The sequence below is a fragment of the Larimichthys crocea genome, chromosome XXIII (assembly GCF_000972845.2).
Source record: "Larimichthys crocea isolate SSNF chromosome XXIII, L_crocea_2.0, whole genome shotgun sequence".
NCBI classification, from domain to species: Eukaryota; Metazoa; Chordata; class Actinopteri; family Sciaenidae; genus Larimichthys; species Larimichthys crocea.
The window spans coordinates 7,062,339-7,084,583 of record NC_040033.1 but is presented as its reverse complement, the minus strand read 5'-3'; the positions used below and the strand labels follow the sequence as shown (position 1 = coordinate 7,084,583).

At 42.5% G+C, this 22,245-nt stretch overlaps 1 protein-coding gene across 5 annotated transcripts in view; it reads right to left on the bottom strand.

Annotated features, from left to right (window-relative positions):
* The window catches only part of asap1b (ArfGAP with SH3 domain, ankyrin repeat and PH domain 1b), a 60,033-nt gene that overhangs the window by 21,161 nt on the left and 16,627 nt on the right, over positions 1–22,245 (bottom strand). For 3 of the 5 annotated variants that reach the window (XM_019271643.2, XM_019271641.2, XM_019271644.2), the window contains exons 2-13: positions 20,116–20,188; positions 15,922–16,067; positions 13,706–13,780; positions 13,221–13,270; positions 12,863–12,992; positions 6,971–7,056; positions 4,868–4,943; positions 3,580–3,666; positions 2,938–2,946; positions 2,570–2,670; positions 2,359–2,428; positions 298–385 (exon numbers count right to left, since the gene is read on the bottom strand). In XM_019271643.2, the coding sequence (XP_019127188.2) occupies positions 298–385; positions 2,359–2,428; positions 2,570–2,670; positions 2,938–2,946; positions 3,580–3,666; positions 4,868–4,943; positions 6,971–7,056; positions 12,863–12,992; positions 13,221–13,270; positions 13,706–13,780; positions 15,922–16,067; positions 20,116–20,188 (991 nt within the window). The remainder of the gene's footprint in view (positions 1–297; positions 386–2,358; positions 2,429–2,569; positions 2,671–2,937; positions 2,947–3,579; positions 3,667–4,867; positions 4,944–6,970; positions 7,057–12,862; positions 12,993–13,220; positions 13,271–13,705; positions 13,781–15,921; positions 16,068–20,115; positions 20,189–22,245) is intronic. The other 2 variants (XM_019271642.2, XM_019271645.2) reach the window with 1 other exon arrangement.

Here is a 22,245-nt window from a genome sequence, read left to right as displayed (position 1 = left end):
ATTGTGGCTCCAATCATAGCCATTAGCCGGGTGATTGTTAAGATATAAATATTTATGTGTTCATAAATTTAATCTGAAATGCTCCGAGAATAATCTTAACATCGTTCAGAAACACAGCGTCCTTTGGACCGATGGAGACGTCAGAGTTAAAATCAATAAAGTAGATTTATATACAGTACTTTGTTTAAAAAGACAAAAGAAGCAATGACAACTCAGTTAAATAATGTAATGATGAGCAGTTTCGGTAAGAGTAGCAGTACCGTGACTCATCCTGAAGCATGAGTGTGTGAAACTTACGAGAAATGAGATCGAAGCACTTCCTGTCCTCAGAGCTGGGTTTGACCTGACAGGTGAGCAGGTTGAGTTTGACCGGCTGCCTGTTGGACTGTAAGCACAAAACAAGAAAAATACAGACTCAACCCCAGAAAAATTAATATTCACAGAAGCACGGATGAACTCAGGACTGTGCTGGCTGAGCCATGTGCTGTAATACTGGGGCCCAGTTGGCATATGTATAGCGAGCATTGTCTGCTGCCAGTGCCGAGGCGAGAGGAGGGGCCGAAGCACGTGCTAATGAAATGCTAACAGGCTGTGATGAGCCTCAGAGCTCGTCTGGACCTGCTGGCAACACGCCATGTCAACTAGAGTCACTGAGAGTTCAGCTGCCACACGGGCTGAGGAAAGTTAGAGTGTCGGCGAACCAGACGGCGATAAATGAGGTTTGAAACGTAGTGCCTTCATCTCTCAACAGAACAAAGGAGACAGAGATGATGCCATCATGACTGAGGTGAGCGTCTGTGAACTATAAAATCTGCAAATGTGACCAAAGAAAGAGGATCATCGCGCACCGACAGTGAATCCTCCATGAGTGCCAACCTCTCCTCGACTGTGAGAGCGACTAAAACGGTCACATTTACATTTATGTGAGGACTGTTAGCACAAGACAGAACCAAAGCTCTGAATATAAACTGACAAAGATCCTGAACTGGTTTTTGGTTCTTGATCTTGTGACATGCTACATGTGTCCTTCTTGCCTCCTGTTCTTTTCTTGGACTTTTTGGTGCACCTTCAGAGGATCTTACCCACCTCCAAAAAAAAACGGCATACTCAGCCCTTTATGGGTGGCACGCCTGGCTCATGCCTTTTTCTCTAAATAGAAAAAATAAGACACACACTGCTGGGGTCAATCTTAAAATCTGACGCAGTGTGGCAGCTTTTTTATTTCTCATGTGGAACATTTGAATACTTAGCTTTTGAAAATAGGTACAAACTACTCTGTGAACTCCTCGTCTGTGGAACCAGCTCCCAGTTCTGGTTCTGGATTCAGACACCCTCTCCACATTTAAGACTCGGCTTGAGACATTCGTTTTTTGACAGAGCTGTTACAGTGAGAGCTGAGTCCTGAACCATCACTTAGTGATGCTGCTATAAGTCTAGAATAACACACGTTACTAACCGAGCTTCTTCTCATTGATCATGGCTGCGCTTAGATCGGGGATTGGTCGAGCTTCCTGATCGACATTCAATAAAAATACTATTATTATTATTACCTTTAGACAAATATCCATTAAAGTTTATAGTCATCATTAGTTGTTTGGTCTCTGTAAATAATAAAGAGTACAGTCTAAGCCTGCTCTATGGATAACTTCTGTTGATTTGGTGCTGTATAAATAACATTTATTTTATTTTGTTTAATTTAATTAATCTTTCTTTGTCTGTCATCCGAGCTGTGTTTGTACACTAAAAAACTCAATAAAGATTAATTACATCAAAAACAAAACTACTTCAGTAGAAGATATTTGATGATTTTAAAGGACAGTGATGAACACGGACACACGGACTCGATCCTCTGTGTCACTGTCTCTGCTACAATTAGCCAAACTTCCTGATCGTGCTAAGCTCCTCAATCCAGCAGCTCTTCTCTTTGTTCATCACTCAGTTGAAGGTTATAACTCGTGAAGACGGACAGCGGTGTTAGGGAGAGCAAATCAGATTTCTGAATCCACACGGGAAGGGAAAACATCAGAGCGCTGCAGCTGCGGCACGGAGAGAGAGAGGAGACGCCGCTACGTGCCAGCAGATACAGTAGCGCTCACACTCTCTCTGAGATGAGTCACCGAGGCGCAGCAGGCAGGCAGGCAGGCAGGAGGAGGAGGAGGGAGGTGATGACTGGGTTGCCATGACAACCCATCTATGTCAGTTCTACTCTGCCAGCCTCCAGATTGAGAAAGCACCAACACAACCTCCCCGCGTGATGTTTTCCTTTTGATCCGCACACTCAGAGGGGTCGTGGGGTTCGTATCAGTGTGTGTGTGTGTGTGTGTGTGTGTGTGTGTGTGTGTGTGTCTTGTAACTCACCGTGGCATGAGAGATGGTTAGCATGCCCCCCTTCACTGAGCACTGCCTCCTCTGCCACACCTTCCTCAGCCTGTGAAGGACAGCAGAGAGGGGAGGGGGGACGGGACATGTCACGCCTCTTGTTCTCTGTGTGCACTTTTATTAAATTTTAATGCAACATGAACGGCGCTCTGCGGCGCTTTCTAAACAACGGCTGTGTTTAGCAGCTTACCCATCACTCTTCTTCAGCAGGTAGCCTTTCTTCTCGCTGCCAAACTCCTTGTTTCCCTGCAGCTGGTGCATGCTGTAGCCACCCTGCTTACTCTGCGAGTCCTGCGCACACCCACACGACACACACAACACGCCAACGTTTAACACATACGGGGTGCGTAAAAGACGCCGCTGAAAGACATGCAACACTTACACAAACACGCTTAAAAGTCACCCTCTTCTTGATAAAACCAAAGCGAGGGTGCTAACAGGAAAATGAAATCTACAAAAGGTGCATGCTCTGCAACGCCTCTACAGGGCCAAACAACTCTACTCTCACCAGAACAGAACAGAAAGATGCCAGCATGCTCGACATGCACCAGCACTTACTCTTCTAGACTTGATTCCAGACAAGCAGAAGGCAGAAAAGAGGGGAAATAGAGGGGAGAGGTGTGAAAGATCTAGCCCAGGTGCAAGTGGTGGGTGTGAAAGACCGCAACAACATCTCATGTGCTCATTTCTTTAAGTTTAACTCTTACCGTGGGTGCTATTATCAAGAGTGTTAATCAAACGTGAGACGCTGTATAGATTGTGTCATGCACACAACAACAGCAGGCTGTGTGTGTGTGTGTGTGTGTGTGTGTGAAGGCTGATGTTTAAGTAGTGTGTGATGTGGCGTTAAGTCGGGCAGTGAGTGGCTCTCCACTGAGCAGCCAGTGAGGCACAACACTGGTCACCAGCAAAGCCTACCACACACTGGCTACCAGCATGGTACAGCACTGGGCACTCGCTCTGTGCTGCAGGAGACAAGCTCCAAACCTGGTAGTGGCCAGAGTGAGAGGAGGTGCATCTGTTTCTAACAACGTATCTGTGCGCCACCTGGGAGCAATATGGCTGGTGGGAGTGAATCAGGTCTGCCGTGGCTGTGTTTAGGCCTGTGTGTGTCTGAGTTTGGGCTGCTGGCCATGTTAAAAAACTTCACCTGCTGCAAGTTTAAATTTGGCCTGGTGTGTCCGGGTGTGACCTGCCTACCTCCTTCTGGTCCAGCTGGAGGGAGGACTTGATCAGATCTCGCAGGGCAGTCAGCTGCTTCTTCTCCTCGTCCTGAGTTTGTTTGATCTGATTGAGAACAAATGCACACAGAAATAATCAGCAATCTGCGAGCTTCCCTTCACTTTATTTTTTTTGTCTTTCTGTGCTTGTTCTTTCTCTGGGAAGATATTTTTTGAGATTATTTTGTGATTTACAAGCCTTCTCTCACACTCGCGTCCAAATTTAGAGGTGTGCGATGTTCCCAGGCATTAAAAAAACAGCGAGATTGCACAACCGGAGGCTGTTTAAAGGTCGCTGGATCAAAAAACAAAGAGAAATGAGATCCAAACACTGTACGGACACCTCCCAACTGTCAGGTATTGTTATTTCAGCGCCTAAGGATCAAAATGTTGCTCTCTTCAGTTCTAATTTATTGGGAACAATCAGTTCAACAGTGTGAGGATCTTTTGTCTGACTTCTACTTTCCCAGGCGTTGCCGTCTTTGGATATGTGAGGTTTACGAGTTGCCAGGAGATTCTGAATCATGACAGTCGCTGCAGATGTTGCTACCTTCTCTCATAAAACAACCGTAGGAGCATTTTGTCCTGATAAAACTGCTGCTTCAGGAGAAAGCACAGCCGTAATATAAACACGAAAGGCCGGTGAGCAGTCGGTGTAGGCTCCAGCTCTTCGTTTCAAAGAGGTGACCTTAGATTGAAACAAAGTTTGCAGCACAAAGATAAACTTATTTCTACTTTGCAGCCATTTAACGCTGTTAGACACTGAATATGATTAAACCTGATCAGCCACCGTCAGTAATCAGAACACAACCATTAATCAAACTGCAGTCAAAGTCAGACAAACTTAACATACTTTACAGCTACGTAATGTTTCTGTAGTGTTGACAAAATGTTCAAAATTAAACATAATATCAGTTTAAATTAAACTAAAGCTCCCTGCACTGTCCGGGGAAATATTTGTATTATATTTTAATATTAATTACATCAAACTCGAAGTTCTTTTCTTTTTTTTCTATTTTTAACCTTCAAAATATTCATTTGACCCTGAAAAATTCAACTCAAGGTCCACTTACTATCTTCTTCCAGAGCTTTAATCACATCAGCATGAGCAAACTTCTACATCTACTGAATAAGACGTGCACGAGTTCGGGAGGAAAAATCTTGTAAGTGGACCTTGGCGATGTGATTTTCGTTGCCAAACCAACTTTATTGATTTAATAACGAAGCGCAGGAATACATGTGTGCAGAATAAAAGAGGAAGTGTTTACATTGTAGAGATCAGCTGCCAGCTTCTCAATGTACTGCTTCAGCTTATCCGCTGTCTTCAAGCCATCTTGGAAGAAACTGCAGAACAACAAAAAGGTAAATGTGAACCTCACTGACATTAACAAGCATCAGGATAAATATGAGAGTCATTTAGGGGAAATACTGCTTTGTAAATGTCAGGTGTTACACTATGAAGGTGACACAGAGGGAGAGAGAGAGAGGAGACTGGTGCAGTTTATGTTTAATGTATAGCTCGGCTCGATCTTTGGCTCTTGGCACTGAAATCGTAGCTGGCCGTGTCAGCGCAGCAGATTTGCAGAGGTGCTTAGGACATCCTGAAATCCATTACAGATCTGTCGGCGGCGCACACCTCGATGCAGCGCTGCAGCAGCAAATCACAGCTAATGACCTCCTCTTACCATCCTCTCTGCCCACCACTCTCTTCTTTTTCTTGGAAAACGTCTCTTCCTTCCTCTGTTCATCACTCTCTCTGTCACATCTGTTTGTTTTCTTTCAGTCTGTGCATCAGGGATCAAACACCTCTTCTTCCACTCCATCCAGCATGTCAAGTACTGACACTCTTGCTGGGTATCACAGTGTAAAGTTAAAATGTTTAATTCGGACACTCCTTTGGCCTCTTTTCATTGATAGCAGTCGTTATAACTTCTGTCCAGACTTTAGCGTCAACAGAAAGCAGTCCACTGGAAATCCCTGCAGCTGCTGCAGCAAACATCGTGGTCAACCTGCCAGCTCACATACCTGCCACACTGAGACACATAGGCTGTGACTTACTTTCGGATTTAGCTTGTGTGCATCAACAAGAAGAAGTAGTGGTGGTGTGTCTGTAAGTTTCTGACAAGAAACACAAACCACTGCACGATTAAAGGAGCTAAAGTCTTCAGTATGCCTGATACAAACAAAGTTATGTGTCCACGTCTGAAGGCAGAGGAGTGTATAGTGTATATATCTTCTGGCTGCTACACACTGCCTTCCTGACCTCTCTCTTAGATCTCTGCGGACCTCTGAGGAAAACAAGGCATACTCTTGGATTATTAATAGTGCCGTCCAGCGAGTGCTTTGTTTGAAAAATAGTGAGGCCTTGAAGATGGTGGTATGCTCCAACAACTGAGCTTGTTCCTATAACAGGTCGACCGACCACATCTGAAGACAGTTTGACAGTTTAGAAAACTCAGCAGTGTGGAGTTAAGCCTGCAATCATCAAGAGAGGTGAGATGTGATATAAATATTGGGATAATGTTTTGGACAGTCTCTCCACAGTATCGCTCTTGTCTGTACAGACTAAGACTGATTGAAGCTGAAGAGTCTACCTCACTTCTGTGCATCAATTGTTTTGGAAAGTTCAGAAAGAGTCTCAGATGCTTTCAGATCATCAGACCTCAGTTGGAGCATACCGACGCCTTAATTGCTCTGTAATTGTGATGCACTTTGCTACAACAGCTGCAGGAATTTCCGAAAGATGATTTCTGTTCCACTGAAGCTTTTCTGGAAAGCTTCAGGCATCTTTCCGTAATCAATCATTCTCCAGGAGTCCAAGTTTGTGAGTTTAATGATGTGGCTGACAAATTGCTGCCTTTAATTTGTTGAATGAAAAGGTTCAGATTGTAAACATAAATTGTTTTCTTCTTTCAGGCTCTGTGCGCAATCCTGCACTTCCCTTCAGCTCCGCACCGATTACGTTTATACGTCTGATCCGTCAGCGCTGCAGCTTTTCGATCCATCAGGCTCCAGGTTGAACAGATTAACAGGGGAAGTATATTGTTTTGTCCCTGTGTTATGACAGGTCCTAGCAACGCTCAGAGAAAATTTGTCATTCTGTCGCAGGGCCGTTGCGGAGCTGCAGTTCTGGCATGAGGAGCGCCCACTTATTTACCCACCAAACCCCACAGCTGTCAGAACATATCTGTATGATGACCTGTGCATATTTATGAGAGCTATATATACACATCTGTGCACCCTCAAGATCAGTGAATCATACAGGAGGAAGAAAATTGACATCAAGAGCTGAATGGGAGACACTAAGCTTTCTCTCTGCCGTGTTTTGAGCTTCACATCTTCAGGTTGAGGAGGATTAAGGTGGTACTTACTTGCACTGTGCGTGGTAATACTTAATCAGGTTCTGGAGGAGGTCCACTCCTTTCTTGGTCTTGATCTCATTTACTTTGATCAGGTACTGCAAAGCAACGAGAAGAGCAAGAGTTCAGCCAGGAGTTGAAATTCAGGGTGTGTTTTTAGAAGATTTTTTTGTTGGTTTAATGAGAACACAGCAGAGACTTAGAGTACAAACATTTCGCATTATGATAATCACATCCGAGAGCACACGCACTTTGTGAAGGCTTTGATGTACGAGCCACGACACTGTGGGAGTGGAGACTAGACTGGTAAACACACTTCTAGTACAAGAGCCCTCTGCCTTGATCTAAATAAAGTATCAAAGGGATGATGTCGAGTATTTTATAGATATATATATATATATAAATATATATAAATATAAATATAAAGAGAGAGGATAGCTTCCGGAGGAAGTTCTTTGTGAACTGCGTGCTCAGTCTGGGGTGTCTGAGGATTCAAAACAAACACTCCAGACGGCGCTTCCCACCACACAAACGAATAAAAGATAATCTGAGCTAATCCTGCAGCATGCCAATCCACAGAGATTTACAAACGACGCTTCCGGCGCCACAGAAATATTTAATCTATAACACTCACAAAGCTTCCCGAAGCCTCTGACACACAGGTTGTTATAATGTGTATATTTGTGTGTGTGTGTGTGTGTGTGTGCACGTGTGTGTCGTTTCTTTGTCTGCCTGACGGTGACTGTTGGATTGGAGATTAACCACATTTTGTCTGAGCCCTGTGTGGGTTCGGTGTTTTTATGTGTGCATGTTTGGACTCTTTTGTGTGAATGAGCGACGTCGGTCGTTCGTGTTGCCGCCGCGAGCCGTGCAGAACATAATGCGGCCCGCCCCGAGAGCGCTGAGCGCTTCCATGCTCGTTCACCGGGCGGGTGTGGGATGAAAAGGGTGAGGAGAGTGAGAGCATCCTGTAATCTGGTGATTGAGTAACATGGAGAGAGAGCGTGAGAGCCAGAGAGTGCACGCAACGCACAGAGAAATGAGGTTAAGTGGTATGAACAGATTGTAGCACTGACTGCAGCAAACTGTCCCACACACACACACACACACACACACACACACACACACACACACACACACACACACACAGATCTTATTTGCTTTATTTCTGGGATTCTCTGTTTATCTTTTAAAGCTGCAAATAATTATTATTTACATTAACAATTGTTTTCTTTTATTAGCTGCTTATTTCTTAGTGTAAGAAATGTCAAGAAAACTGTGAAACCTGCCTGTAAACTGTATTATTACCACTTTACTTAAACTGTTAACAACATTTACATGTTTTTATATTTGCTGTATTCACACTGGTTATACTGTTTATACAGTTTATGTCTTTTATATTTGCTGTACTTTTGCACCGGGGATATGACGGAAACGAAAATCTCGATTCTCTGCATGTCGTTGACAATAAAGTTGACTTGACAGATCCCAGGTTGACGTGATCAAAATACCAGAAAGTCCAGAACCCAAATATACCAAATTAATGATCTCAGGAAAGATAATATTTTGGCATTTTTGACTTGTTATGTTCAGTTCAGTTTAGTTTAGTCATTAAAACGTGTTAAAAACATGAAGACCAGGCCAACAGTGTACAGAATAAATAAATATAATCTGTGTGAGACCTCATGTGCAATAATTGTGTAATAATGTGCAACAACCCGTCATGCAACATCCTGCTTTTACCATTTGCTGTGCAAGATGCAGCATTCACTTTTTATGAATACCCCTTGTATTTTTGTATAGCATCTATATTTTTAGCATTGCATTTGTATTTATTATTGTGGCTTTTATCTGCTTTGCTATTACCTATATTAGGACCAGCACCTCGTTGAAGCCCCCTGTAATTTCCTTGTGCTTACAGTATGTCTTGTACAATGACAATAAAAGCTTTCTATTCTAAAAAACCTATACGTAAATATATAAATGACCTAAAAGTCTGTAAACAGAACTCACAGTTTAAAAACAAATCAGCATGACAAGACAGACTTTAAGTCGGAGAGTTTGTAAGACTCAGCCTCTGGGAAGAAGCTGCACGTTAGCCTTGTTAATTGGTTGATTGAAAATAGTTGCCAATTAATTTTTTGTTGATTTAACTAATGAATTAACTGACTACAGTAAAGTACATCTCAGTAATATCTCAGTACAGTATCGTAAATGTTCGGGAAAAATCAGCTGAGCTGAGTTTTCGGATTAAATAACCAGGACAGGAATGTTTGTTTTTGACAAAGTTGGCTCATTTAAATAAAAACATAATTCTATCATAAAATACTACACTATACTACGTTATATACTCTTTTTTATATTTCTTATTTATGAATGATTTCTAGTGTGTACCATACTGTAGCAGCTGGTGAGATATCCGTCTATCAAAACTCATAATTTTTAGCCTGAACGCTGAACTTGGCCTCACATCATACATGTCAGTTACATCCTCATAATAGAGCCCTTTAGGCAAATTCTTCAAACCACACATTCATCTAACTATTATTTACAATGAGGCCGGTTCAGTAACAAGTGACCGAAACCACAAAGGCCTTTTGTTTCCAGTTTTTACCCTGGAACGGCCAACGGGCCTCGTGCAGTCCTGTAAGGACACAACAAATCAGCATCATACTGTTAGTCAGAGCACAAATACGCAAAGCTCTGCAGATGATTAGAAATGTATAATCAAATCTGGACCCGAGGCAACTGGTGAAAGAGGAAGCTCATTGCCGATGTAACGTGGGAGCTACAACTCGTTTTCTGGCATCGTGCATCGACTGGAGGCGGGCTGCAAAACAACGGATAATGAAGCGACTGTCGAGTTTTCTGAAATCAGGAAAAGATTGTTTCAAGTTTGGGTTCAAACTTTAATATTTCAACTTTATTGCTGAAAATAAACTTGATGATTTTTGGCAATGTTTCCAATAAAAATAAAAAGACAGAGCTAACTTTTAATGATACAACACCAGGGAGGAGGTTTCAAACTGTGAGACAGAGGGAGGCACAGAGGGAGAGATGTGAGGCAAAGATACCGTGTTAGGTGAAGAAGACGGGCGTGTGCAAACGCTCTTAAAACAATAAGCTAGTTATATTATTACACAAAGCATTTAAGATACTTGGTGCCTGATTACTGCAGTTTGGGTTCATTTTCTATAACCAGTCCATGTCCATCATGAACAAACATCCATAAATCCACCAAGAAATCATAGAAAAAAAGAAAATCCTTCTCACTGAATAAAAGTTTTCCACACATCGACAATGCTAACTGGTTTAATGGTTTGGGACCAAAGCATAAAGCAACTTTATACTTCCTGTTTACATCATCCAAAACTTCGGCTAAATTTAGCAAAAGTGTGAAGAGTCCTCACTTTTCCAAACACCCTATTAACGTGGTGTGAACATGGCAACCGAGCATCATAAGAGCTTTTACCAGGACGGCTAAAAATGACTCTTTGATGAGGGCTTCATATTACATGATTCATAGTCTGACAAGTCTGATTAACTTTGGTGATTTAGGTTAATAACGTGGCTCTATGGAGACTGCAGTTCCTCAAACGTCCACTTGAGGCTGGCTACAGAACGAGTCAGTCTCCATAAGTCCCCATGTTCAAATGTCCAAATTCACAGCAGAAATAAACATGTTTACAGCCTGGTACAAAAAACTGTTTTGGTCTCTATAGCTAATTTCCCAATTCGTGACAACTGTACTGAGGGTGAATTTATATACAACTCACCTGTTTAAATTATATTAAGGCTTAAAGTTATGTATAATTAACAGCAGGGCCACTTTGATTGACAGGTAGGTGCCATTAAAGATGGTTTGTTTGAGCACCCAGGCATCATACAGCCCGTCTCAGGTCCGCTGATGATCTCCACGTCTTTGCTGATTAGTCAAGACGTGATGTCACAGGTACATCGTCCACTCTTTATACTCTCTATCTTGCTAACTGAGCAGCTAGCATGACTGCAACCTTGTTTCCATCTGCTGTATTCTTATCTGTTTTGCACGTCCTAGAGAACATACGCAACTTAATTAACCAACACCTGGCCTGGTAACAAAGTCTGAACACAAAGAAACACCTCTGAGCTACTGTGAGAAGAGGGCAGGCGGATCAGCGCAGCAGGCCACAAAAGAACTGCAGCCAGTTTCATAGTGAATAATTCACACAACCGACAGCAGTGCCACAGCCATTGGTCCATTATGTAATTTGAGTAAAAAATCCTAACAGGATAAAACAGTGAACAAGGCGTAGGCGTCACCACCCACCACCACAGAGCTTTTTGGCAAAGCACAGTGAGCTCTAACAGTTTGTTCTGATTCTCTCGGGCACATAAAGAGCTCACATTTGTTTTACGCTTAATTCTAGCTGTCAGATTTCTTTGAGCATTAATACCAAAGAGAATTCAAGCGGTGTCATTACGTGCTTAAAAGAAACAAGTTTGCAGCGCCGGGAGAACATATGAAAACACTTTGAGGCTTTAAGCTGCAAAAATAAATGATTTGTTTCATGTTGTGTTCTTTAAATCGTATCCATGATGAGTAATCATCAGTTTCTGCCAGAGAGCAGTGAATTAATGTGGGTACAGATGTATCTTTTGGGGCTGCTCTCGTTCCTACATGTGCTGCTGCATGAGTGTTAAATCCATTCTATAAATTATTCAAATCATCCGAGAGAGAAACTCAACTCAGGCTTAAAATCTGGTTTAAATGCAGCCGGTAAAGGCGGCTTTACACACTGTGGGACTTTAATAAGTGGGTGTTCGAACCAAAAATAGCACCACTGCATCAGCGGGGGTGTGTTGCTACAGGTACCAATAAGAAGATGAAATACAATCCAGGGAGGACGCTCGAGATATGCAATACGAAAAGACAGAATCTGAATGGTTAGAATCTTTTTATCACAGATCAGTGATCATGATGACTGCAATGTCTGGCTTCACTTCCAGTTGATGCCCTTCGTTTTTTGTCATCTCTCTGCTGTTGCCTGTCTAATAAATGCCTGAACGATCACAAAAAGTTAAAGTAATCTACCACAAACGTGTGCCTGCATGTCTGCTTCACCACCCTTCTCTCATTGAAATAAATGAGGAGGTCGAGGCTGTGTTGTCCGACCACAACCTGTGGATTTAACCTGTAACAGGACCTGATGGACTGGACCAGGTCTGACGCTTCAAACTGCTAAGAAGCCGCACTAAATCCTAATATTCCACATATTTGTTGTAAACACTGTAGATCATTCTGGGAAAGTATAACACGAGCTGTTCCCCAGATGGTGAGTAAGAATGTTCCCCTGCAAGCAAAGCTTTGCATCCTGAGTATTTACCCCAGAAAATGTAGTTGTCAACTCTAAACAATCAGTCGTGATAGATTTTGGACTTCTTCAAGCTCGAAGAATAATCGCAAATATACAAATGTTCTCTCTATAAAGAGAGAGGAGATTGCAACATTGGAAAGATTTACACAGTGTTAGAGGGAAAGTATGGAAACTTTTTCTGGAAAACCCCCAAATGCAGTCCGTAAAGAAAAGAAATAAGCAAACCAATATATAAGTCACGGATTTACCGGAGTCGAGTCAAGTCTAGATTTTCAGTTGGCGATTCTCTGCTGTGAGAAATAATCTTCACGAACTACAATTGATCGTTTTCGGGAGGTTTCTAAAGATTTACGGAGTTCCAGACACTGGACTATCATGAAAATGACAAAAAAGCCACAACAGGACGATCTCACGGCTTCCTCACTGACTGCGCTATTATCTGTGACTGATGGGATTGGTTTTCAGTGGAGGTGTGTGCGTGACGTATGAATGACCCTTCCTGTGTTTTTGATAGCAGATCTAAATCGCTGTAAATTTCACAACCTACCTCGCACATCTGGAGCTGGAAGAGACGGCGCTCCTTCTCCATCTCCTCTGCGATTTCAGCCCCGGTGATCTCCGTGCGGATCATCCCGTGTTGCTTGGCGTGCTCTCGCTTCTCCTTCTCGATCTTTGTACTGTCACAGACGGGAGAGGACAATTACTCCTCGGCTTGACCTTGCGTGTTTTTACATCATGCTTTGCGCTCTCTGATGTGTGCACTATCTTCTGCAACACTCCTGGAGGGTCCAAACTATACTGCTGCACATTATAAACAGTGTTTGATCCATTATTCAGGGCTCTGTAATGAGCTACATGGTGCAGAAATGCAGGATTACAACAGCACACTTTAATTATCTACTTACAACTTGGCCTCGTAGTCTTTCCATGCTTTGTCAAAGGGCTTCTTTATGTCCTGAAGAAACACAGGAGGACAAACATTAAACCACAAAGAGGTCACCGTGGGGACGGAGTTATTTGCAGACTTGGATCACTACCAGAGTTCATGATTTACGCCCTGGACGGCCAGCGGGCGACCACGCCCCTCCGTGTACCCCAAACATCAGGGGTTCATGACCCAGTTACTCGCCACTCGCCTCAAGCACGACAGAAAGGCAGTGTTTACTCCTGCGAAGATTTACAGCTCGATCTTTTGAACAGAGAGCTCTGCCCCGTCTCTCTGGTCTCTTCTCGCTTACACTCTAACGTGCACGTGCGCTGAAGTTGAGAGATTAATAGAGACGTGTGCTGACGAGGCATCTATTTTCTCCGCCCTGCTGCGAAGTTCGGCCGTAGGGGGGGAGGGGCGGTCAAGCCAGAGACAGAGAAACAGTTTGACAGTAAATCTTACCCCTTTCACGCCTTTCAAATCGCCCTTCAGCAGCGAGTCCAGAGTGAAGATTACATTGTGGCTGAGGCTCTGGAGCTGGAAGAAGACAGAAGAAAATTGAATTATAAATTGAGCTGAACAGCTAACAGATAAGACAAAAGTGCAGAGACATTGATTTTGGATAAAGATGAGGATCTTTCGACGTTTTTCTTGTCAACAAATTCCATGAAGAGACAAAAACAAACAATGAACTGCTCTGACTAACAAGTTATTTCAAAGCTCTACTGTTCCATGATCCACAACGTTGTGGACGTGGCACTTTATTTTAACTTATTTTCACATACATCGTCCTGCCGCTGTAAATACTCCTACTTGGTGTAACGTTTGCTAAAAACTATGAAAATACATATTTGTGACCCCTTTTAAAAAGGAGTATTAACTGTTTATTTGGTTGCACAAGATTGACATATTACCACCCACTATTATTCACCAGACAGCCGCTAACTTTGTTTAACGCATGTTGGGTTTTTCAACCAGGCGGCAACCTCTGACTGTGAAGTGAAGCCAAAAACTGCAGTTCCTCAAACGTCCTCTTGAGGCTGGCTACAGAAGGAGTCAGTCTCCATAAGTCCCCATGTTAAAATGTCCAACTTCACAGCAGAAATAAACATGTTTACAGCCTGGTCTCTACAGAAATTTCCCCGTTCATGACGACTGTGAGCAGCTAACATAACTGTGATCTTGCCTCGATCTGCTGCATTCTTATCTGTTCCTCTTGTTTCATGTTTTGCAGATTTTTATTTTTTTTGTCCCTACAAGCAACTCTTTCCACATTAAACATACTCATTTTATCTGTTCTTAATATAAAATACTGATTAATGCAGCTTTAAAGAATTATGTCTTCAGCGTGAGAAGGGAGTATCAAAGTATCAAAAGACAGACTGTTGGTTTTGGTCTCTTCATGACAAGAAGAAAAATATTGAGTCACGCCGGCCTTCTCCTTTAACCCTCAATGCGTCAACACATTCGCGCCGCTGCTGACTGAAGAAATCAGCAACATAATAGCAAAAGTGCTGCCAGAAAAACGGCACAAGTGCAAGTTAAGTCTTATTGAAGAATTAGCAGAAGACATTGCCAACGAGCACTGGTTGCCACAGTTATGCTCAGCAGCTCTAACCATTAGGATCAGCAAGGTCATTTACAACAGTACTAAGCATTTAAGACCATGTTGTTGTTAGCCAAGTCCACACAGACACACAGCAGTGGTCAGGGAAGTAAACAACGCTTAATGGGTGGTAATGTGCTTCTTAAGTGCCTGCCTTGCATATGGCCAACATCAGAATCAATCTTCTGCTGGCTGACTGCCGGTGTGCTCTAACAGCACATCCTGGAAACTGTCACTGTCTCTTCTGCTTACACTAAGTATCCAAAATAAACAGAGAAAGATGCAGAAAAGTGCTTGTGAAATCTTTATATTCAAAGCCGATAATAACCCATGTAGGACGTCTAGGATGAGCTCTATTCAACGATTCCCATTTGTAGTACGAGCAGCCCTCAGGGTGCAGTTATTGAAGTCTCAAAAACTCACTCAATAAAAGAGAAAAGTGGAGATAATTTCACTTTTATCCAAAATATGCAGGTAGCGCCGACAGGTGGGTGATTTAGAAATGGGCACACAAAACACACACACACACTTTCAGAGTTGTTTCTGGTTCTGCCAAGTGTATTTATGGAGTCTAATCTCGCTTTCAGCCACACAGGAAGAGAGAGGGAGAGAGCGAGGACTGGCTCTTCTTCCAACAACAATCACTCACAGAGAACAGGACACATTATTCAACAGAAACGTCAAGGGAAATCCACGGCAGGCAGATAAGAGCCTCGACGGGGGGAAAAGAAAAAAATAACTTGGAGGTAGATACAGCCGCAGTCAGCTATACTGTCCGATTGTTATGACTGTGTAGGCGAGTTTTTATACAGTGTAGAGCTTAATAGACATGTCCGTGTCTATTATTACATCTGTGAGGATGTTTACTGCCTGCATTCATTCACTTTAACCTTTAACCTCATTTAATCCTAATCCTAACTTTACGCCTAAATCCTAAACCACTTAGAGAAGTGAAGATGAGAAAAATAACCTCTGTGTGTGTGTGTGAAGATCTTACATGTCTATCCATGTGACTCTGTAGGACAAAGCTTTTCATTTTAATGACATTATGTGGATGACACGCTGAACTCACCAGGTTCTTCAGCAGGGCCGACAGCTCCTTGGTGAGGGAGGAGAACTTGACGAAGGCCGTCCCCAGGTCAGGGTTGTCCCGGCTGATGAAGTTGCTGCCGAACTTATCCAGAGCTTGAGCGTAGTTCTCCTCATTCTGGACGTGGTCTGTGATGAGAGAAAAAAAGATCAACCGCCGGTCAGTTTATCTACAATGAACTCTCATGATTAGCATGATGATGGGGGTATAATGTAGGGGCATCAGTCAGAACAGTGTTGGACGCATAACCTCAAAGATACTCTTGATGGTTGGCTATGTATTGAACCTCCAACTGGTGTCCAGATCCCTGAATATTCACAACTCAAGAACCAAAAGTTGGCATTAAATGTCCAGTTGGACATTTTTACTCAAAATAAAAGGGTTCTGTATTAAAACGTTTTTATATTTAACAAAGTAAGGTATCAAAAAAGGTATGGTGCTACTGCTGGTACCATAACTAAGGGACTATTACGGAAAAAATTGCAGTACTTCTACCCAGCAACAGCAAATTGCTATCAAATGAATTTCTTCTGTTGTGGATGGATGTCGTATCCGAGATGTAGTGAAGCTCAGAGCGTGGTAGCTCTGGTTACATCTTGGCAAGATCTGTAAAGACGTGGATTGTCGGAGGACCTGAGCCTGGCTGAATGAAGCCTGTTGCTCAGACAAGCCACCTCAAGGAACTGCAGTTTTTGGGTACTTCCACATTGGCTTCACTTCACAGCTACGGAGGTTGCTGCTTGGTGCTATCCAAGTGTGACCTCAATGACCGGATCCACGTCTTTGCCAATAATTACATTAGCCAGGAGGCAGCACTGTTTTTTGCACAAACATAGATATTTTTCTTAGAGTCACTAGATTATTGGTGCTTTCTCTCTCTGTTTTTTGGTTATTACATTGTTATATAAGTTTTTCCATTATCTTTTGGTTTTGTTGAAACAGCACAGACTCGCTTTTGGCTACATTTATTTTGTTGGTTTAAACAACATCTGGTCGCCCTTTGTTACCCTTTTAGTTCACCTCTTATTGTTCAATTAATCTGAATTTCAAGAAAGAAATAACTTGTTTTATTGCCAAATAAAACTGGTTTTATGTTACTTCTTTTCCACACAAGAGCTGGGACATAACAAGCCACAGCTGGAACAAACAGTTTTGTAAATCCTCAATGATGTCCTGGTGATGTTCACAATAACACAGATGTGGCAGAAAACAGACCTTCAATGGAAAGTTCCTTCACCGGTGCAGCACAACAACAGACACGTGACCCGAACACGTGACTTTTAATTGGTGCTGCTCCAGAGAGACTTTTGTTTTAGAGATGTCAGTAATCTGTCTTTACTGTATATACAGCGACTGTCAGCATAACAAGATGTGTAGTTCTCCAGGTCTGTTAAACTCTACGGGAGCCGTCAGTCAGACGGCAGCGTCCATCTGTACTTGTCGTTAAGTGAGAGATGGAGAGGAGCTGGACTGGGAGTGATGTTTAAAACTGTTGGCAAATCTGAAGAAGAGTCCTGAGAGGGAGGTCAGGTGAGTGAAGCACCCCGTAGAGTTTATTCCTGCAGCCATTTTGAACTGGAAACTCATTCATCCATTTTCTTCCGCTTATCCGGGGTCTGGCAGCAGGTTTAACAGGACGTTCCAGACATCCCTCTTTCAAGCAATGCATCCCAGCTCCTCCTGGAGGATCCCAAGGCGTCCCCATGCTAGATGGGCAATAAAGTCCCTCCAGCAGGTTCTGGGTCAGATGCCTGAACCACCTCAGCTGACTCCTTTGACGCAAAGCAGTGCTTCTACTTTGAGCTCCAGATGTCTAACAATATCCACCTGGAGGAGCAAGCTCATTTAGGCCACTTATATCTGTAATTTCATTTTTTCGGTCACTATCCAAAGCTCATGGCCATAGGTGAGGGTTGGGACAAGAAAGTCGAGAGCTTTGCCTTCAGGCTCAGCTCCTTCTTCCCCACAACGGTCTGGTACAGCGTCCCCAATACTGCCAACGTCGCACCAACCTGCTGGTACATCTCTACGCTCCTGATTCCCATTACTCATGAACAAGACCCCAAGATACTTGAACTCCTTCACTCAACAGCAACTCGCTCTCAACCGAGAGGGAGCATCATTGACCGGCAGAGAACCGTGGCCATGGAACCATGGATTTAAAGATGCTGACTCTCAGGCCAACCTCTTAAAACTTAAAGCTGCGAACTGCCCAAACAGAACCACATCATCTGCAAAAATCAGAGATGCCATGACTCCAGCTGCGTCTTAAGATCCCGTCCATGAAGGTCACAAAAAAAATCTGGGACAAGCGGCAACTTTGTTGAGTCCAACAGACACAAAACATTATTTTTATAGAAAATCAATACAAATACAAGAATGAGCACTAAGAAATCAAGCGGAAATGACCTTGCCTACAAATGCTCAGATTTCCCCACAAGTCAGTCCAAACTGAAGAAGCCTCATGGATCGGAGGTGAAACGATTTCATGGACCGATACTTGAGTCCAGTTGCCCCAGATTGAACTCTTCTTTAAGAAAGATGACTTCACAGAGCTGTACTAATCCAAACCCGACACTTCCTCCAACTGCTGCTTCAAATTTAAAGTGTTAAAGTGGAAAAACCGGAAGTGGCTTGTTGTGAAAAAGCTACAGGAAACGTGACGACTTCTTCACAGAGACAATATATATAATGTTTAATATAATGTGTTAAATATTACAGGAAGAAGAGGAAGCGATCAGAGTAAAGAACGCTCCTCAGCGAGGTTACAAACTCTACTGAGTCCTGCTGCTGAGTGGAAAACTTTGTGCCGAGTGAAACATGAAATCAAACTGTGGTCGCTCATGGCGTGATGGGAACAAATCCAATTATTGACTGACTTCTTTTACTGACTTCTACTCTTGACAATGTGAGTTTGTTTGGCTGCACCATAAACAGACACACCAGCTGCTCTTCTGTTGTGTTAATTACAAAGTAGAGGCTCGACGAGTGTTTGCTGCACCTGCTGTTACCACAAGTAACCACAGGTGTCGCCAAATCAACCAGGACAGAAATCTTAGGGACGAATAGTCTATTTTGCATAAATTACCTGGAAGTATTTACGTAGCAGCCATGATTAGAGCTGTTGAACTCCCTAAATGTTAAAGGAAAGGAGCTTCATTTCATTTTACTTCTGTGACAGATGGACGATCTTGTTTATTTAAATTCTGTTGTTGATAATAAAGTCATATTTTCACCGGGTTGTTGTTGTTTATATATCCTGCATGAAACAACACATTAAGAACGCACGGGGGGAAGAACTTTTTGTAGTCCTTATTTGTGGTTTATTATTATCGATGTAGAAGTGTAAAAACTTCTACATCAAGTGTACTTCTACAAGTGTAAAACTACTAATGGTTTAATCTAATTAGTTATTTGACTAAAAAAAGATATACTATATAAAGAAGAAAGGCCGTTTGATCAGTTGTTGGATTGTAATTATTAATTATTGGTAAAGTTTTATATGCATTTATTAAACACACTTTGTCAAGGTTTCTTCTCAATTTGCCTCCTGCTTGGGCGACTGATTCTCTTCCTAACTCCTCATGAACTCTCCTTCTCCTTGACTTCATGATGTTTTCCATCAAGGTCGAGGAAAAGTGTTTAGGAAAGGACACAGGAGGTCATTTTTTTTGGGACTCCTGACCGCTGTGCTTCTAAAATCCTGGCTCGAGCCCAGAGTCTAACTATTCATTACATTTTTAAGATGCACAAACATCTCATTGTTGTTCTTATTTTTAGATCACATGCAGTCATCAGACACTCGACTTAAACTTTTAGGATTCCTCATCCAAACAGTCTCGACTTTTTCTGTGGAGAACAAACAAACTTTTTTTTTTTTGTGGGGCAAACATCTGAAACTGTCAATTTACAGGGAGGAGGCAGCTCAGTGGAAAATTACTGAGGATCCACGTCACAGCAACGAGCAAAACAAACTCAGGTGTTGGTTTCTGTGACAGCCTGAACACACAAGCACACAAAACACCATCTGTACGACGAAAGGCAACAAAAGCAATTTTTTTTAAATTTTATTAAAGGTGTTGATGAAATCCTCGGCATCCCTCTGAGGAGAACACTCAGTCAACCATCAGCTGGAGCACAGTGAGGCGTTATATATTTAGAAACATTCAGGCTCACCTTGTCCTGAATTGTAGATCGCCTTCACTGATTTCTTCACTTTTTGCAGGGAGGTTCGGTCCTGGTCCAACGCCTGAGAAAACAACAGGAGAGGAACGCTTATTAAATGCTTTAAGAACATACTGATAACATTCATACCAGATGACAGCAGCGATAATTCTCCTTCGGTGCAACAGAAATAAAGTAATTTTATGTGTGAGCTTGATTGTTTTTAAATAAAGGCTGCTTTAAAGGGTACAATGACCATAAACTACATCTCCCACAATGCATGTGCATAAATAAACTCCACATGTAGTTGATGTTTTCTCTGGCAGGAGCATTAAGGGGGCACACGAGGAGTTGGATGATGTTTATGATGATGAATTTTCCTGATGTGAAACAGCTTTTTTTTTTTAAGGAGAGCGTGATGGTAAATCAGCTCAAGGGTCACACTAGCATGTTCTCTAAATAAAGCTGTGCGTTATCTTTAAATAAGTGAACGACTAGTGCCATGATCTATAGTGTGTGTGAAGTGTTTTCAATTTGTTTTAGTCGTTATTGTAACTCCCTGGTGCTTTTGATGCTGAACTCTTGAGCATTAATCTCCGAAACTGTGTGGAAGTGAGACAGATAACTCATAGTAACAATAGGTCAGTGTCAGGGTTTTATTTTTGTAGCATTTAAAAGTTTCATGGTGAATAATTTACATAATAAACGTGATAAAAACTGATATGCTGCTTATTTATTTTGCCTGTTAAGAGAACACAATGGCTTTGCTCCAGCACTCAGCACAATAGTGTGTTGAAATAATGATTTATGCCACGTTCAGGTCAAGCACTGTGTCATTAACACTCTCTGTCGGTGTAAGCTTGGAGTGTGCATGCTTTGAACTACTGAGCAAATATTGTTCCTACGCCCCAAAACCAGAGTTGTCAGACTCAACCGTAAGACTGTATAACTGTAACATATTGTCTATCAAAGTTTTCAGGTAAATAACAAAGACAGATATCATGAAACACAAGTTATTACGTTAACTTCACTTGTTTTTTTCTCCATCCTTCGCAGGTGCAACATCGGTAGCTCTCCACCCCACTAGCTCACACTTCATAGCACACTGCCAGACTTTTCTGAGCACTCAGCCGAGCAACGATATGAAAATCACCTGTCAGACTGAGCTCCATCTGTCTGTGACGTCTAATATAATTTAATTTACCGCAGGAACAGATGAGATAATGGATAAAGAAGGCGATGTGGACATAAAACAACACAAAGACCTGAATTACCTGTCTCGGAATAAATGATCTGTCTTGCAATGATTTATTCTGACAGTACAATGATTTCATATTCAGACCATAACTCTGCCATACTGGCTCGTAATAGATGATAAACACCAGCAAAAAAACAGCATTATATCAAGGTCAGCCGGTTAAGAGCAGACACACACACACACAACAGTGGGATAATTAAATTTCACAAGATAATTAAGTCGTCCTTGGCCTCCCCTGGACAGTTTTACATGGCTCTTCCCCAATTATGGCAGCAGTAGTTTGTCGCCGCGGGGTCCTTTCTGCAGGGGCCGACCCCTTTGATCCCCCTGCACATGGGAACAGACTCAGCTGCCCAGTACCTCCACACACTGCCTCATTATGTAGCTCTGTGTCTGTCTGGCTAGATCAAAAGCGCCTCTGCCAACTTTTAAATCTTACGGCACCATTATCTCAATACTGGCTTTGTATATATCATCTTGATAATCACTGTAAACAGCATGAAATCATACTGAGATGTTGAGAAAGCCTGGAGCCCGAAGGTGAACTGTCCTACTATACTGCTTGCTTTGCTTTTGGTGAAACAAGCTACTCGGAAAATGTAGCTTGACACCCTGAAGCTACTTCACACAAAGAAACGTCTTCTGTAAAGTAATATAATAACAAATGCCCTTTTGTGTGGCCGTGGTGCTTTCCAACACTGGTAGAGAGCTTAGCTAATCCAACAAAACAAACATCTTCAATGACTACTACTAACACTGCTGTTAGCCCCTGCTAACACTACTGCTAGCTCCCGCTAACACTACTGCTAGCTCCCGCTAACACTACTGCTAGCTCCTGCTAGCACTTCTGATTTCTCCTGCTAACATTACTGTTAGCTCCTGCT